We start from the raw sequence: 19,561 nt of genomic DNA, 5'->3' as shown, positions 1-19,561 counted from the left end.
TAAGGTAATATTTGTCATTTGCTTTGAAATTACCATCTTTCTTGGTAATCTTTGCCAGACTATCATCTCTCAACTGTTCACATTTTAAAGAATTAGAGCTTGTTCATTCCACAAAAATGATTTTCAAATGGCTAAAAGACTTAATTTTTTAAAGCATCTTTATATGTTGGTCTTTTATAAGCATGGCATGAAATCCTGAAGCCATAAAGGGAATGATTGATAAGTTTGAATACATAGCATATTCTCCTGTTAGATTGACTATGATTCAGAAGATTTAAATGCACTATGTTTTCTTTTTCTTTTCTTTCTTTTTTTTTTTTTTTTTTTGAGACAGAGTCTCGCTGTCTCCCAGGCTGGAGTTCAGTGGCGCAATCTCAGCTCACTGCAAGCACCCCGTCCCGGGTTCGCGCCATTCTCCTGCCTTAGCCTCCCGCGTAGCTGGGACTAGGCACCCGCCAGCACGCCCGGCTAATTTTTTGTGTTTTTAGTAGAGACGGGGTTTCACTGTGTTAGCCAGGATGGTCTTGATCTCCTGACCTCGTGATCCACCTGCCTCAGTCTCCCAAAGTGCTGGGATTACAGGTGTGAGCCACCGCGCCCAGCCCTGAAAGCCAAATGAAAATAAATGTTTTAAGGAGAAGACAGTTATTAACTATTCTAAATGCTCTTTAAGGTCAAACCAAATGAAGACTGAGAATTAACCACTGGATTTAGAAGTTTGGAGGTTACTAATGTTGTTGACGAATAGTCACACTGAAGTGGTGGGGTTGAAAATCTCACTACAGTAGGTTCAAGACAGAATGCTCCTCTCACCTCTGAAGTTATAAGATAAGATGAACAAGATGACCCTATTTATATTAATAATAGTAAAAGAAAAATCTGGCCAGTGTAGTGGCTCACCCCTCCCAGCACTTTGGGAATCCAAGGCAGGCAGATCACTTGAGGCCAGGAGTTCGAGACCAGCCTGGCCAAAATAGCAAAACTCTGTCTCTACTAAAAATATAAAAATTAGCCAGGTGAGGTGGCACATGCCTGTAATCCCAGCTACTTGGGTGGCTGAGACATGAGAATCACTTGATCCCAGGAGGTGGAGGTCAGTGATGTGAGATCGTGTCACTGCACTCCAGCCTGGGTGACAGAGTGAGACTGTCAAAAAAAAAAAAAAAAAAAAAAGCCTCTGTAATTAAAGCAATGTGGTCTTGCTGCATGAAAAGTTACGGAAAAGTAGAACAGAGTAGAAAAGCTAGAAACAGGCGAACGCGGTGGCTCATGCCTGTAGTCCCAGCACTTTGGGAGGCCAAGGCAGGTGGATTACCTGAGGTCAGGAGTTCGAGACCAGCCTGGCCAACCTGGTGAAACCTCGTCCCTACTAAAAATACAAAAATTAGCTGGACGTGGTGGCACGTGCCTGTAATCCCAGCTACTCAGGAGGCTGAGGCAGAAGAATTGCTTGAGCCCAGGAGGTGGAGGTTGCAGTGAGCTGTGATCGTGCCACTGCACTCCAGCCTGGCTAACAGAGTGAGATTGTCTCAAAAAAAAAAAAAAAGAAAAAAAGAAACAGACCCAGTTTCATATGGAAAATAAGTATGAAGGTGGTACCTCAAATCACTGGGGAAACTGAACTATGTAATAAATTGATTGGAGTAACTGGTTAAGTGTATAGAAAAGATAAAATTGGATCAGGTTCTCATATTACACCAGGACAAATTCTAAAGAGATTAGAGATTTAATTGTGAAAATAAAATAAGGACTAACTGAATTCTGGTTCTTAATGATACTAATGCTATGACACAAAATAAGGGAAAATGTAAAGTTTGATTACTTTAAACATTATAAACAAAGCAAATGGCAAACTAGGGAAAAGTATTTGTAAATCATATCAAAAATGGCTAATATCCCAAATAAAAAAGCCTCTAAAAATAGAGAAGAAAAAAGATAAACATCGCTATAGAAAAATTGACTAGAAATATGAACGGTTCATGGAGAGAGTAACATAGCTCTTAATTATCTGAAAAGAAGCTCAGTCTTGCTCTTACTGAAGTACTGATCGAAACTGCACTGAGAAATATTTTTGCCTCAGATTCAGACTGCCAGAATTCCAAGTTTGTTGAAATCCTCTGCTAGCAAGGCTATAAGGAAAGCAGTTACTCTCATAAATTGCTGAGGCAATGCAGAATGGTAATACTCCTATGGAGGAGAGAGAGTTGATTTTTGGCAATATCTAATATAGACATTTAGCCCTTGACCTGGAAATCCCACTTCTAGGAATCTCCTCAAGATACATTGGTAAGAGTACAAAAAGACATATATACAAGTCTATTTCCTATAGCACTATTTGTAATATCTAGCACTATTTGTAATGTCTGAAGACTGTAAACAACCCAGGTGCCCACAAAAGGAAAATGGTTTGACAAACTTACGAACATCCTTTTAAAGGAGTACTAGACAGGTACAAAAAGGAATGAAGAATGTATATATTACTGTGGAGTGAATCTTCAGGATATATGACTAAGTGAAAAAATGCAAGGTGAAGTAGTATGTAACATATGGTACAGTTTACTTAAGAGAGAAATACAGATGTATATACACATTACCTAAAACAAAATGAGGACACTACTGGGCTGCCATCCCAGCTGGACTGCTGCTGTGGAGCTCAGCATCAAGTACTTCCAGGAGAAGCTTCAGCGGGACCTGGAGGCAAAGCATGGTGGAGGTAGAGGATACAACCCTCACACCACTGTGCTGTATGTCCATCTTTCAAGTCCTGGTGGTGCCCGCAGAGTTTGAAGGGAAGCCACTGCTTCAGAGATACCAGGTGGTAAATGCATGCCTAGTGGAAGTGTGCTCCTCTGCATCTATGCCATTGAGCAGAAAGCCTTTGAGTCCCAATTAGTGGGCCCATGAGTGGCCAAAATGAGGGACTGGGACCTGTATAGCCATTAAACTATAAATCAGGGCCAAAAAGGAAAGATAAATTACAAGTTTAAAGAAAATGGGCTAGGCATAGTGACTTAACACCTCTATTCCCAAAGGAAGCTGAAGCAGAAGGATCATTTGAGGTCAGGAGTTCGAGGTTACAGTGAGCTACAATCCTGCCACTGCACTCATGTGTGCAACAGAGCGAGACCTTGTCTCAAAAAAAAAAAAAAAAAAAAAAATAACTTTTTTTTCAAGGCTGAGTCTCGCTCTGTTGCCCAGGCTGGAGTGCAGTAGCACAACCTCGGCTCACTGCAACTTCCACCTCCCGGGTTTAAGTGATTCTCCTGCTTCAGCCTCCTGAGTAGCTGGGACTACAGGGATGCACCACCACACCCAGCCAATTTTCATATTTTTAGTAGAGATGGGGTTTTATCATGTTGGCCAGGCTGGTCTTGAACTCTGACCTCAAATGATCCACCCGCCTCGGCCTCCCAAAGTGCTGGGATTACAGGCGTGAGCCACCACACCTGGCTAGATCTTAACTGTTTTTAGTAAACATGTTGGTGATGATGTTGGATATTGTTATTTCAAAATGATTGTCTGTATTCTGCATAAAATAAATGAATACTTTGCTTAATGATTGTCTTTGGGAACTGGGATTTTGGACACGGGAGATGGAAATACAGATATAAGATTAATAAAGTTAAATATAAAAAATATAAGCATGAATTCATTACATTTTTTAGCATTTGAAAATTTTTAATATTTTCTAGCTCTGTCTACTGAAAAGATTTAAACCAGGAGGAATGAGCCCACATTACCATATGTAAATACTGTTTCTTTCCAAAGGAACCAGGGCTACTTGAAGAAATGACAAATTAGGCATCTGGGCCAGAAAATGTAAACAATGGGGCTGGAACATCATGTCATACCATAAATCAAAGAAAGACCATTGAGGTTATGTCAGATTCAGGAGAGCCAACTCAAAGAAGCTTTACTGGTCAAACTGTAGGAAAACTTGAAAATCAGTAATTACTATAAAATATGTTTAAATCCACGAGTCATAATAATAATAATAAATAATAATAATAATAATATACTTAAGGAGAAAACTCATTGGTCACCTTTGGAAGATGCCAGAGACTGACTCGAGCATTTATCCTCCTTTCCTCTGCTTCCCTCCGTCACTCCCTCCCTCGTTCCAAGTACCTCAGGATAACCAAATAATTGAGAAAGTTTCTTTCTAAAGAAGTATTTAATTTGCTATAAAGGACATTGGAATAACTGGCAGTAAAGGATGTTATTGGGATAATTGACAAGAATAAAACCTATAGATTCAATGATGGTATGATGTTGATGTTAATTCCCAGATTTAATAATTGTACTGTGGTTATATAAGAGAATGTCCTTGTTTTTAGGAAATTCACACTGCTGAAGTATTTAGGGCTAAAGGTCTGCAGATTGGCAGTTTACTCGCAAACAGTTTTTTAAAAGTGTTTTAGAAAATTTATATACACAGAGAGAATGAGAAGATAAAACAAGCAAATGTGAAATCTTAACAGTTGGAGTGTTATGTAAGAGAATGTTCTTGTTTTTAGGGAGTGGAGAATTCTAGAATAATAATTTCTTGTAGGCAAGAAGGGAATGGGATCTAATACATAGGTGTAAGTTTTGAGAATAAGGACAATTCTTTCATAGTAATAGGACTAGAGGTAGAATATAAGGGCACACTTGCAAGTAGATGGAAGCTTGTGGAAATTCTCTTCCATTGCCCAGTTTTCCGTGTTGTAGGAAGCAGGGTTTGTCAGCTGATAGTTTAAATCTAACTAATCAGAACATTTGTATATTTATGGAATACTTATCTGCCAGCTTAAGCATTAGGAATACCAATATAAATGACATAATCTTGCACTTGAGAGCCCACAATTTGAGACACAGTGCTAACTGTAATGCATCACAAAATACTCTGTAAAGGAAATATTAAAATATTAATATTTTGTATCTAGAGGCTTTACCATACATGTCTTTGACTCACTTACTTCACTTACAGAAATTCACAAAATCGGCTGGGCATGGTGGCTCACACCTCTAATCCCAGCATTTTGGTAGGCTGAGATGGGTGGATCACCTGAGGTCAGGAGTTTGAGACCAGCCTGGCCAACATGGTGAAACTCTGTCTCTACTAAAAATACAAAAATTAGCCGGGTGTGCTGGTGGGCGCCTGTAATCCCAGCTACTCAGGAGGCTGAAGCAGGAGAATCGCTTGAACCCAGGTGGTGAAGGTTGCAGTGAGCTGAGATCGCACCATTGCACTCCAGCCTGGGTGACAAGAGCAAAACTTTCTCAAAAAAAAGAAATCCACAAAATCTAACCTAAGGAAATGATTTGCAGTGCACAAAATATTAAGCACAGATATTTAGGGCAACAATTTTCATAGTAGTGTAAAATTGGAAAGCAACTTGCATTCTAATAGTTTGGGAATGGTTATATAAATTATAGGAGCAAATTGACAAATTGTCTAGCCATAAAAATTATTTTACACAAAGATTTGAATTTTAAGGCCAAAAGCCTGTGGTCTGATATTAAGGGACAGAGGCAAGCTATTAAGTGTTTTTTGTTTTGTTTTGTTTTTAGCTTTTTCTTTTTTTGAGGCAGGGTCTGTTGCCCAGACTGGAGTGCAGTGATGTGGTGGCCTAATAATGGCTTGCTGCAGCCTCAACATTCCTGGGCTCGAGCATCCTCAAGCTATTAAGTTTGTAAAAGTAAAAAAATTACAGGATGAGCCCAGTCAAGTGAAAGCAAATCAGTAACAAAAAAAAGTCTTTAAAAAAAATGTTAAGTATAAACACACAGAAACACACAAATTTCAAGAGTGTGACAGATTAATGAATTTTTAAACTAATGTGACCTGTATAACCAGTCCTTATATCAAGGAAAGTTATTTTCAGAGCTTTCTTTATAATCTTTATAATACTGTCTCATGTCTCAAAAGTAAGAAGTTTGTTTGTTTCTTTACAGGCAAGTGTCAATTGAGGAGGGAGAGAGGAAAGCCAAAGAGCTGAATGTTATGTTTATTGAAACTAGTGCAAAAGCTGGATACAATGTAAAGCAGGTAAGTTGGGTTGAGGTTACCAGATTGAAAAAATGTGAAATAATTGTGTGAGTATTCTATTCTCTGGTGTATAGGTTTTCTTCCACCTGGCAAGAGCAGGCCTTACAAACTAGCAGTATATTTTCAAACAGTGAAAAATATAAATGTGGCATAGTTTTTGGAAAAAGAGAAAAGACTTGCCAAACTTCAGATTGTGAATAGAACTACTGCAAAGTGGTAAATCTACCATATTGTCACTACATTCCTACTGCATTGCTTTAAAGGTAAATTTTCTTTTCTTTTCTTTTTCTTTTTTTTTTTTTTTGAGATAGAGTTTCGCTCTTGTTGCCCAGGCTGGAATGCAATGGCACGATCTCGGCTCACTGCAACCTCCGGGTTCAAGCAGTTCTCCTGCCTCAGCCTCTCGAGTAGCTGGGATTACTGGCATGCGCCACCACGCCCGGCTAATTTTGTATTTTTAGTAGAGATGGGTTTTTTTCCATGTTGGTCAGGCTGGTCTCGAACTCCTGACCTCAGATGATCCACCTGCCTTGGCCTCCCAAAGTGCTGGGACAAGTGTGAGCCACCATGCCTGGCCAGTAAATTTTCTTTATTTCAGAGTTTGATGCCAAGACTGAGATAAATGAAAGCAAGTATTTGCTATCAGTAATCGTGTTCTACTTCTTGTTGTCAAAGTAAATTCTGGTTACTTTATCCTTAATAAACTGCTGGTGTTTGAACAATGTTTACAACAGGTCTTTTTGGGGGAGGGCAGGAAAATATAGGGAGATGTCACATTATCAAGCCATTTTCTACGAGATAGGTCAGCCAGCGACTCACATGCTTAACTCTTCAATCATGTAGAGTAGTGGTCCCAGATTTATAAGATTTATGGACCAACAATTTTTTTTTTTTTTTTTTTTTTTTTTTGAGGTGGAGTCTTGCTCTGTCACCCAGGCTGGAATGCAGTGGCGCGATCTCGGCTCACTGCAAGCTTCACCTCCCAGGTTCACGCCATTCTCCTGCCTCAGCCTCCCAAGTAGCTGGGACTACAGGTGCCCTCATCACGCCCAGCTAATGTTTTGTATTTTTAGTAAAGACGGGGTTTCACCGTGTTAGCCAGGACGTTCTCAATCTCCTGACCTCGTGATCTGCCCGCCTCAGCCTCCTAAAGTGCTGGGATTACAGGCGTGAGCCACCGTGCCCGACCTAGACCAATAATTTTCTTAATTGAGGGTGATCAACAGAGGGTAACAGTAACATCCTTTAAATAATTAAAGCTTTATGAAAAGTCTTTATATTGTTTTTATATTTTTTAATTTATTTCCCTCCATGCCTTGAATCATTATGTAAGTAATATTGAATGATCACTAATTCTTTCCTCATTAACGTATTGTTTTATGGTCATGGTTCGATATTTGTGCTCATGCTTTTGTTTCCTTTGCTTGGAATGTTCATTTTTTTTTCCTTTCCTAATTGTACATAAGTTTCAGTTTAGATGTCAGCTCCTTAGTAACATTTTCTCTGACATTTCCCATCCTACCTCCTGTCTGTGACACCTGATTCTCTTATGTGTTTTCACAGACCTGATCTCAGCAAAAACAGTATCATTACTTACCACAGTATACTGAAAATCTCTCTCTCTCTCGCTCATCAGAATTATATATTCCCAGAACCTAGCAATGTGTATGGAACTTAGTAAGTGATACGTAACTGAACCCATAGGAGCCACAGACAGTTAAATAATTTGTGTTATACCATTATATTAGCCATATGCCACTATTCGAAGACAAAGCAGTGAGTAGCTTCATCTGGCTTTCTCTTTTCTATTTCTTATATATTTTTTCTCTTATATCTATTTATTTTTTTGTTTGAGACAGGGTCTTGCTGTGTCACCCAGGCTGAGTGCAGTGGTGCAATCTCGGCTCACTGCAACTTCTGCCTCCAGGGTTCAACTGATTGTCATGCCTCACACTCCCCAGTAGCTGGGATTACAGGTGTGCAACACCATTCCCGACTAATTTTTGTACTTTTAGTAAAGACAGGGTTTCACCTTGTTGGCCAGGCTTGTCTCAAACTCCTGGCCTTAAGTGATCTGCCTTCCTCTGTCTCCCAGAGTGCTGGCATTACAGGTGTGAGCCACCACACCCAGCTGGCTTTCTCTTTTAGAGACATTTTGATAAAGGTGTGAGCTAGTTGCTTATATATCCTGCTACAGGCTGTCCTTTTCCTGGTTAATAGCTAAAAAAGGCATTGCTGTAGTCCCCTAGCCCTGACGCTACGTAGTCTCAGAGGTTTAGAAACTCTAGAGTTATCAGGTAGCATACAGTAAGCACTACTGATGTCTAGTATCTTCATAATGTTTGATTGCTTCCAATTTTATTTTTATTATTTATTTATTTGTTTATTTTTGAGATGGAGTCTCACTCTTTCACCAGGCTGGAGTGCAGTGGCATGATCTCGGCTCACTGCAACCTCTGCCTCCTGGGTTGAAGCGATCCTCCTGCCGCAGCCTCCCAAGTAGCTGGGACTACAGGCGCGCGCCACCATGCCCAGCTAATTTTTTTGTATTTTTAGTAGAGACGGAGTTTCACCATGTTGGTCAGGATGGTCTCGATCTCCTGATCTCGTGATCTGCCTGCCTCGGCCTCCCAAATTGCTGGAATTACAGGTGTAAGCCACCATGCCTGGCCCCTCTTATTTTTATTTTTTTGAGATGTGGTCTTGCTCTGTTGCCCAGGCTGGAGTGCAGTGGCATGATCACAGCTCATTGCAGCCTTGACCTCTCAGGCTCAAGTGATTCTCCCACCTCAGCCTCCAGAATAGCTGGGACTACAGGCACACACTACCATGTCCAGCTAATTTTTAATTTTTTTCCAGAGAGTAGGTTCTTGCCATGTTGCCCAGGCTAGTCTTGAACTCCTAAACTCAGGTGATCCTCCCACCTTGGCCTCCAAGGTTTCGAGATTATAGGTGTGAGGCCCTCTGCCTGGCCAATTTTTAGTAAATTTATAGCATTATACAACTATTACCATAATCTGATGTTTGAACTTTTTTTTTTTTTTTTTTTTTTTTTTTTTTTTGAGATGGAGTCTCCCTCTGTCGCCCAGGCTGGAGTGCAGTGGCGTGATCTCGGCTCACTGCAAGCTCTGCCTCCCGGGTTCACGGCATTCTCCTGCCTCAGTCTCCCAAGTAGCTGGGACTACAGGCGCCTGCCACCACACCCGGCTGATTTTTTGTATTTTTCGTAGAGACGGGGTTTCACTGTGTTAGCCAGGATGGTCTCAATCTCCTCACCTCGTGATCCACCCGCCTCAGCCTCCCAAAGTGCTGGGATTACAGGCGTGAGCCACCGTGCCTGGCCAGAACATTTTTATTACTAGGTATATTTTTTTTTTCCAAAAGCCTGACCCATACAGGCAGATATAGATATCTAGTGACAATGAGGAGAGATTTCTTTTACAATCTTGTCCTGAATTCAAAACCCATTTGCGGCTGGGTGCAGTGGCTTACACCTGTAATCCCAGCACTTTGGGAGGCTGAGGTGGGAGGATCCCTTGAGTTCTGGAGTTTGAGACCAGCCTAGGCAACATAGCAAGATCCCCCCAGCAAAAAATACAAAAATTAGCCGAGTGTGGTAGCATGCACCTGTGGCCCCAGCTACTCATGAGGCTGAAGTGAGAAGATCGCTAGAGTCTGGGAGTTTGAGACTGCACTGAGACATGATTATGCCACTGAACTCAGCCTGGGTGACAGAGTAAGACCCTATCTCAAAACAAAACAACAAAACCCACCATTTGCTACTTTCTTATTTTTCCTTATTTAGATTATCTATCTGAACATCTCATGTTGGTGAAATTCCTGATGCTATTGGGACTTGATTTTATTGTCTTTTAAATAGAAATGTAACCCAAATTTCTATTTTACAACTTTTGAAACTGAGTTGACTTAATTTTGTGTAGCTTCCTTCTTAACTCACAAAAACTATTACTTGTCTTTCATTTTGTAAGGGAGTGCCACAGTATTTTATTTCACTATTTAGAGACAATGTTTTGTCTGCTCATATAATTCAGTCAAGGAAGACAAAGACCCGGAACCCCAAAATGAGAGAATGAAACCAAAAAATAATTAAAATCTTAGGTTAATAAGCACATTTAGGCCAGGCACGGTGGCTAACGCCTGTAATCCCAGCACTTTGGGAGGCTAAGGCGGGCAGATTTCCTAAGGCCACGAGTTCGAGACCGGCCTGACCAACATGCTGAAACCCCATCTAACTAAAAATACAAAAAATTAGCTGGGCGTGGTGGTGGGCGCCTGTAATCCCAGCAACTCGGGAGGCTGAGGCAGGAGAATCACTTGAACCCAGGAGGCAGAGGTTGCAGTGAGCTGAGATCATGCCATTGCACTCCAGCCTGGGCAACAAGAGTGAAACTCCAGCTCCAAAAAAAAAAAAAAAGCACATTTAAATAATTGGTTAACATCTTCCCCTTTCAACTGGTGGTGATTAATCTTATAGAATATATTTCTGTCATTTGGGAAAATGACTTGCTGATTTGAAGTATTAGCTAACAAATAATGTTACTTTTTTATGGGTTGTTTATTTCTTGAATTTTTATGGGTTTTTTCCTTTTAAAAATATTTTATTTTTTCCAAATAACCTTTCTGTTTTTGTTTTATTTTGTTTTGAGATGGAGTCATGCTCTGTCGCTCAGGCTGGAGTGCAGTGGCATGATCTCGGCTCACTGCAACCTCCACTCCAGGTTCAAGCAATTCTCTTGCCTCAGCTTCCCGAGTAGCTGGGATTACAGGCGCATGCCACTGTGTCCAGCTAATTTTTATTTTTATTTTTTTAGTAGAGACGGGGTTTCATCATGTTGGCCAGGCTGGTATCAAACTCCTGACCTTGTGATCCGCCCGCCTCAGCCTCCCAAAGTGCTGAGATTACAGACATGAGCCACCATGACTGGCCTAAAAGTTTTTTTAAAGGAACTTCAGAACTAGTCAAATATAATTAATTACTTCTTATGGCATAATACTTAGAAACAAAATTTTTAATAAAAAACAAGTATTTAAATGACTAGAAGTGAAATAAATGTTTACCTTTTCTCTTTTAGTTTCATTACAAATTATCCTAATATTTAAAAAAAGCATGGCCTTTGATACCATTTCACATATAAGCTGTATAGAAAAATTCAAAGTTTCCTAAGTTAAATCTAAATCGAATCTGCAAATAACCATAGTTCAACTCTTTATTCTAGACAATGCACTTAATGTGGTTGGAGTTCAGTGCATATATTATAAATCTAATGTTTACCATGCCATTGGAAATTTTAATAGAAAAAGTTATGACAAAAGTTTCTTATATTTTATATTTTTAAAGACATATAGTTAACCATTGAGGCTGAGAATGTAGTTTTCCTTTACTCTGCTGTCCTTGGCAAAGAGAATACCTAATATCCAAACAACAATAAGAAAGGACAGAGGTTTTAGGCCTGAGCATGGTGGCTCATACCTGTAATCCCAGGACTTTGGGAAGCCAAGGTGGGAGGATCACTTGAGGCCAGGTGTTCAAGATCAGCCTGGGAAAAATAGTGAGACCTTGTCTCTATAAAACATCAAAAAATTAGCCAGGTGTGTTGCTGCACACCTATAGTCCCAGGTACTTGGGAGGCTGAGGCAAGAGGACCCACTTGAGCCCAGGAGATTGAGGTTGCAGTGAGTCCTGATTGTGCCACTGCACTCCAGCCTGAGTGATGACATAGCAAGACGCTCTCAAAAAAAACCAGAAAGGACAAAGGTTTTAGAATGGCAAATTTTCCCTGGGAAGAGGATTGGAGAATTGTTTAATGGGTCTAAATTTTAACGTACATAATTGTTACCTGGAAGTTTATCTAAGATACAGGTTCCAGCCAGGCACAGTGGCTCACACTTGTAATCCTAGCACTTTGGGAGGCCGAGACAGGCAGATCACTTGAGGTCAGGAGTTCGAGACCACCCTGGCCAACATGGTGAAACCCCGTCTCTACTAAAAATACAAAAATTAGCTGGGCATAGTGACACGTGCCTGTAATCCCAGCTACTCAGGAGGCTGAGGCAGGAGAAATGCCTGAACTGGGACCCAGGAGGCAGAGGTAGCAGTGAGCAAGATTGCGCCACTGCACTCCAACCTGGGCAACAGAGCGAGACTCTGTTCCAAAAAAAAAAAAAAAAAAAAAGCCTTTTCTGGTTATTGCAATAGTATTCCTTCTTACTTTTTTTTTTTTTTTTTTGACAGAGTCTTGCTCTATTGCCCAGGCTGGAGTGCAGTGGCGCCATCTCGGCTCACTGCAACCTTGCCTCCCGGGTTCAAGCAATTCTCCTGCCTCAGCCTCCCAAATAGCTGGGACTACAGGTGCATGCCACCATGCCCAGCCAATTTTTGTATTTTTATATGATCCTGACCTCATGATCCACCCATCTAGGCCTCCCAAAGTGCTGGGTATACAGACGTGAGCCACGGCACCCAGCCCTTCTTACTTTTAATTTAGATTGTTTTTGTTTTTTATTTTTTTTTAGACAGAGTCTTGCTCTGTTGCCTAGGCTGGAGTGAGTGGCACGATCTTGGCTCACTGCAACCTCTGCCTCCCAGGTTCAAGTGATTCTTGTGCCTCAGCCTCCTGACTAGCTGGGATTATAAGTGCACACCACCATGTCTAGCTAATTTTTATATTTTTAGTAGAGACAGGGTTTTGCCACGTTGGCCAGGCTGGTGTGAAACTCCTGGCCTCAGGTGATACGCCCACCTCAGCCTCTCCAAGTGCTGAGATTACAGGTGTGAGCCACTGTATCTGGCCAGAAATTTTTAAATTGTCAGTTTATTCTGCCTCCCCACTAAACAACAAACTCCATAAATGTTCATTGAATGAATGATAATATACTTTATTTTTTTTTAGCAGATTCTTAGGGCTGCATTGTTTTGCCATAAAAATAAGATTTATTTCATGTCCTTGGTTCTGTCTGAAGAATTTTCTTAGCTAGACTGAACAAGCCCTAGAGAAGCCAGGTTATTTGGAGAATTGCCCTTCATTTGCTATTTTTACTACACCTTAGACATAGATACATGTTCATCTTCCGTTTCTTTGCATTCACCTGAACCCACATTGAATTTTTTTTCCAATATTTTTTTATTAGGCCAGGCATGGTTGCTCATGCCTATAATCCCAGCACTTTGGGAGACTGAGGCAGGTGGATCACTTGAGGTCAGGAGTTCTACTAAAAAATAAAAAAATTAGCTGGATGTGGTGGCATACACCTGTAATCCCAGCTACTCGGGAGTCTGAGGCAAGAGAATCACTTGAACCCAGGAGGCGGAGGTTGCAGTGAGCCAAAATCACGCCACTGCACTCCAGCCTGGGTGACACAGCAAGACTGTCTCAAGAAAAAAAAAAAAATATATATATATATATATATAATTGAGATAAACATTTATGTACAATGAAATGTATACATCTTAAATTGACTATTAGATGAGTTTTGATAAATGTATTTACAGGTATAATGACCACAGCAGTGAAGATAGGGAAATATGTTGTTAATTTCCCAATGTTTAGGGACATTTCTAGATAGTCTTAATTGTTACTGGCTTCTAATTTAATTCTGTTATAGTCAGAGAATACATTCTGTAATATTTCAGTCATTTGTAATTTATTGAGACAAGTTTTATGGCCTATCATATGGTCTATCTTATTGAATGTTCTTATATGTACTGGAAAAAGAATTTTTTTTTACAGTTGTCAGGTATATTAGTTAACATGTTTGATAGCATTCTCCAATCTTATATAGCCTGGCCGGGCACAGTGGCTCATGCCCATAATCCCAGCACTTCAGGAGGTGGATGTGGGAGGATCACTTGAGGCCAGGAGTTCAAAACCATCCTGGTCAACATAGTGAAACCCTATCTCTACAAAAGAAGAAAAATTTTTTTGAAAATTAGCTGAGCATGGTGGCACGCACCTGTAGTTCCAGCTACTCAGGAGACTGAGGCAGAGGATTGCTTGAGCCCAGGAGTTCAAGGCTGCAGTGAGGCGTGATTGTGCCATTGCATTCCAGCCTGAGCAACAGAACAAGACTCTGTCTCAATAAACAAAAAAACCCCTTATATATCCTTACTAGTTTTTTGTCCAGTTCTGTCGATTACTGAGAAGGCGATATTGAAATCTACAACAACAACGATATATTGTTCGCTTTGCTAATTAGTTCTGTCAGCTGTTACTACTTGTGTTTTGAAGTTATGTTAGTAAGTATATACATATTTAGGATCATTATGTCTTCATTATCTGTTGACTTTTTTATGTAAAGAACTGTCCCTCTTGGGCCGGGTGTGGTTGCACAGGCCTGTATTCCCAGCACTTTTGGGAGGCCAAGGCAAGGCAGGCTGATTGCTTGAGCCCAGGAGTTGAGACCTGCTTGGGCAACATGACAAAACCCTGTCTCTACAAAAAAAATACAGAAATTAACCCAGCGTGGTAGTCCCAACTACGTGGGAGGTTGAGCTGGGTGGATTGCCTGGCCCAGGAGGTTGAGGCAGCAGTGAGCTGAGATCACACCACTGCACTCCAGCCTGGGCAACAGAGCAACACCCTGTCTCAAAAAAAAAAGAAAAAAAAGAAAGAAAAAGGAAATGTCCCCATATCCAGAGTTAATCATTGCTGTCTGTACAAGAGTGTTAGTTTTATTTCCTTTATCAGGTATTTTAATTTTTACCCCTATAAATTCAGTGCAGACTTTAGCTTTGGTAATAGCAGAGCAGCTTGTATAAGACTGATTATCGTGAAATAATCTCTGACCCCTTCTGAGTTCTTGCTGTATAGGTCAGTCACAGTTCAGAAGTTGTGCTGGTATTCAGGACTTTGTGAGGTAAATTTCACAGTCTAGTCATTGTCTTGGAAAACATTGAGAATCACAGCCTTACACACCTGTTCTTACCGTTGTGTGTTTGCTTAGCTGTGTATGTTTATAAGCAGAACTATTTTTGATTTTTGCATTGTACTCATTTTATTTGACAAAATCATGCCTTTTTACCTGAAGATACACAGAAGTGTTTCTGTATATAAGGTATGTAGTTATCAGTACTAAAGGTACCATGTAGTTCTACTTTTCCATATACAGAGTTGTTTCCTAGCTTTCTGCTAATCTGCTAACTGGATTCCTCTTCCCCATTCCCTCATTTACTAGATTATAATGCATATCACATAATAAAAGCTTAAAAATGGGCTTTCACAGTTGCTGTTTCCTTTTTAAATAATTGTGAGAGAGCTTTTACATCATTTATTATCTGATCATGATTCAAGTGACTAGGCTGTAGCACCCAAGAACCTTGCCTTAAAACAATTTATTTTACCCGTAATACTACTTTGCCTTCTTATTTAAAAATGTCCTGTGCTTAACCCTTTCGCTCTTTATTTTGATTTAAGCACTTGACCCTAAAGTCCTGCTTCTGTCTTACAGAATATTGTTGTCATTTTAAAAATAAAACAGTACTAGAACTAGCATAAATAGTAATATCTAACATAATCATTTGTATTATATAGCATATTTAAGTAAAATGTGTTTCATTCCATTCAGTATTTCATAAAAAGACAGCCTCTGAAAAATAGTTTTACTCCTTAGATTTCTCATCCTCTACCACACACACACACACACACACACACACACACACACACACACTTTTTTTTTTTTTTTTTTTTGGAGACAGGGTCTTGCTCTGTCACCCAGGCTGGAGTATAGTGGTGTGAACACAGCTCACTGCAGCCTTGAACTGCTAGGCTCAAGCAATCCTCCTGCCTCATCAGCCTTCCAAGTAGCTAGGACTACAGGCACCCACTATCACATCCAGCTAATTATTTATTTTTCCTAGAGATGGATCTTGCTATGTTGCCCAGGCCTCAAGTGATCCACCAGCCTTGGCCTCCCAAAGTGTTGGGATTACAGGTGTGAGCCATGGTGCCTGGCCCAAATTCTTTTTTTCTAATGCATAAGTATTACTTTGTTTTTGAAAGTGGTGTGGTGTTTAAATTGCTGGAGAAATGATAATGATAAGGTGATTACTTTAGCCTTCACCTGGGTTTTCATCTGGGAATTAGTACATTCTTTTAGTGAAGCAATAAGTGTATGGCATCACCTTATTATATATTTTGTAGTACTGAAAAATGGAAAAAGAAAACAAAAACTGCTTGATCTTAAACTTCTAAAATCATTAATACTTATCAGAAAAAGAAGATTTGTTTGAAAGAGAGAAGACTTTATGAGAAAGTAGTGATAGCTGATGGGCATCAGCTCTAACAGGTCAATGAAAGCTTGTGTACATACTAATCATGGAGTTGCAATGTTATATATATGGGAAAATTACTTTATATTGGCTGAAATAGTATATGTACCTTACACATTGGTGGTGATCATATCTTTTCCTCATCACTATATCTCCCACGTCTACCACAGTTGGCTTATAGCAGGTGTTAATCTTGGACTTTTGTCATGTACCTAAATCCATAGGTATCAAGTGTGGTACGCTAGACCACTGTAGGTACTTTGGAAAATAAAAAGTTATGTAAAATGTGGTTCCTGACTTCAAGAAACTTATGATATTGTTGGGAAGAAGAGTCACATTCTCATGAAGACTGTGCAGTAAAGAATGGGTCATACATGATAAATTCTTAGCAAATGCTACAGACAGTAAGATACATCGTAATTATTGAGAAGCAAGGCCAGGCACAGTGGCTCACACCTGTGAGCCTGAGTTGGGAGGCTGAGTTGGGAGGCTTGCTTGAAAGCCAGGTGTTTGAGACCAGCCTGGGCAAAAAAGGGAAAACTTGTCTCTACAAAATAATGAAAAATAAATAAAAATTTAAAAATTACCTAGCTCTGGTTGAGTGTCTGTAGTCCCAGCTATTCAGGAGCCTGAGAGAGCCTGAGATGGGACAGTCACTTTAGCCCAGGAGTTGGAGGTTGCAGTGAGCTATTAGCACGCCACTGCACTCCAGCCTGGATGACAGAGCAAGACCCTTGATTCAAAAAAATAAAAATAAATAAAAAGGAGAGAAGCAAAACGAATGCTGGCACAAAGAGGTTTATTGAATAATTGAATGAGATCACATATAGTTAGAATGGTCGAGGAATGCTTTGTTTAAAAAACAGCATTATCGGCTGGGTGCAGTGGCTCAGGCATGTAATTCCAGCACCTTGGGAGGCCAAGGTGGGTGAATCACCTGAGGTCAGGAGTTCAAGACCAGCCTGACCAACATGATGAAACTCTGTCTCTACTAAAAATACAAAAAATTAGCTGGGCGTGGTGGCGGATGCCTGTAATCCCAGCTACTGGGAAGGCTGAGGCAGGAGAATCACTTGAATCTGGGAGGTGGAAGTTGCAGTGACCCGAGATTGTGCCATTGCACTACAGCCTGGGCGACAGAGCAAGACTCCATCTCAAAAAAAAAAAAAAAAAAAAAAAAAACCCCAAAAAAAGTATCTGAGCTGAACTGAGTGTATTTTATTTGGATAGGTAACTGGGGATGCTTCTAGGAAGAAGAAAAATTAACATACGTATGATACAAGACTACCTAGCACACATAGTGTAAATACTATGCCATGAATGTTCACTTAAAATCTTTCATTATTGCCGTCCTAGCAAGCACTTTATGTACAATATCTAGGTGCTTAGATACTTGTTGAATACAAGAAGGAATCTATGTAACAATCCTACGAGTCAACTGCTATTGTTGGTCTGATTTTAGGGAGAAAATCTGAGGCGTAGAAATTATATAACTTTCCCAGAATTGCCTAAATACTATCTGCTAGATCCACTTAATGTACCAAGTGTTTAACTTAATTCTCACAATATCCCTATGAAGTAGATAAGTATATTCATTTCACTGATATGAAACCAAAGTTTTAGAGGCCAAGTAACTTGCTTAAGATTATAACTTAAACTGCAGTGTGAGCCCAGGTCTATTTAGTTCCAAAATCTGAGCTCTTGAGCCTTATATTATTCTGCCTCTCTCAAATTTAACCTCACCCTAATTTATCCTTTTGTGTTTCATATCCTTAACACAGTAGGACTTTATTTTTTATTTTTATTTATTTATTTTTTTGAGAGAATCTCACTCTGTCACCCAGGCTGGAGTGCAGTGGCACAATCTCGGCTGACTGCAATCTCTGCCGCCAGGGATCAAGTGATTCTCCTACCTCAGCCTACTGAATAGCTGGGATTACAGGCATGCTCCACCTCGCCCGGCTAATTTTTGTATTTTTTAGTAGAGATGGAGTTTTGCCATGTTGGCCAGGCTGGTCTTGAACTCCTGACCTCAGGTGATCTGCCCACCTTGGCCTCCCAAAGTGCTGGGATTACAGGCGTGAGCCACCATGCCCAGCCCACAGTAGGACTTTAATATCATTGAATGGTCAGAAATCTATGTATATAATGAATATGAACTGACAGAGAAATTATATTGATCAGGTTTTATTCAGTCATTAATTAACTCAGATATTTGTTGATCACCTGCTGCATGCCTAGTTATGTTATAGGCACTGGGGATACAATAGTGGAACAAAATACATAAGTCTGTGCCATTATGGAGCTTACATTCTGGTATGGAGAGTTAGACAATTAGTGAAATATAATCCTTAAGGAGGTTATAAATTCTATAGAGAAAAATGAAGTAGGGGCCAGGCACGGTGACTCATGCCTGTAATCCCAGCGTTTTGGGAGACTGAAGCAGGCAGATCACTTGAGGCCAGGAGTTCAAGATGAGCCTGGCCAACATAGTGAAACCCGTCTCTACTAAAAATACAAAAATCAGCCGAGTGTGGTGGTGCTCACCTGTAATCCCAGCTACTTAGAAGGCTGAAGCACAAGAATCACTTGAACCTGGGTGGTGGAGGTTGCAGTGAGGCGGAGGTTGCAGTGAGCCAAGACCATGCCACCGCATTCCAGTCTGGGAGACAGAGTGAGACTCTGTTTCAAAAAGAAAAAAAAAGAAAAGAAAAGAAAAACAGAAAAATAAAGTAGGGTAAGAAGGCTAAAGAATACTGGTGAAGGGAATTATGATATATTGATGTCTTATAAAAGGAGGGAAAGCCTGTCTGATAAGGTGATATTTGAGCAAAGAACTGAAGGAATTGAGAAAGTGAGCCATTTATACATTCAGGGAAGAGCATGCCAAGCTTCAAGTGCAGTGACAAATTCAAAGGAACTTGGCATGTTTAAGGAATAGTAAGGAAATTAGTAAGGTTAGAGTAGAGTGAAGGAAGGGGCATATGATAAGAAAAGAGCTCACAGAGATAGTTATGGAGAACAGAGGTCTTAAGACCATGTGGGCAGTAGTGAGGATTTGGCATTTTATTCCCAGTGAGAGGGGAAGCCATTTTCATCACAGATTTGACAGGATCTCACTTAAAATTTAAAAGTAATCAGGCCAGGCACGATGGCTCATGCCTGGTAATCCCAGCACTTTGGGAGACCAAGGTGGGAGGACTGCTTGAACCCTGGAGTTCAAGACTAGCCTGGGCAACATAGGG

General features: G+C 40.3%; 1 protein-coding gene across 4 annotated transcripts in view; it reads left to right on the top strand.

The window, feature by feature from the left end:
* The window catches only part of RAB6A (RAB6A, member RAS oncogene family), a 94,107-nt gene that overhangs the window by 51,281 nt on the left and 23,265 nt on the right, over positions 1 to 19,561 (top strand). For 3 of the 4 annotated variants that reach the window (XM_055282921.2, XM_055282920.2, XM_063641393.1), the window contains exon 6: positions 5,938 to 6,031. The exons of the other annotated variant lie outside the window; for it this stretch is intronic. In XM_055282921.2, coding sequence (XP_055138896.1) covers positions 5,938 to 6,031 — 94 coding nt within the window. The remainder of the gene's footprint in view (positions 1 to 5,937; positions 6,032 to 19,561) is intronic. 4 annotated transcript variants of the gene reach the window in all.

This window comes from Symphalangus syndactylus, chromosome 6 (genome assembly GCF_028878055.3).
Source record: "Symphalangus syndactylus isolate Jambi chromosome 6, NHGRI_mSymSyn1-v2.1_pri, whole genome shotgun sequence".
NCBI classification, from domain to species: domain Eukaryota; kingdom Metazoa; phylum Chordata; class Mammalia; order Primates; family Hylobatidae; genus Symphalangus; species Symphalangus syndactylus.
The sequence above is the reverse complement of the archived record's forward strand: the minus strand, read 5'-3'. Positions and strand labels throughout refer to the sequence as shown.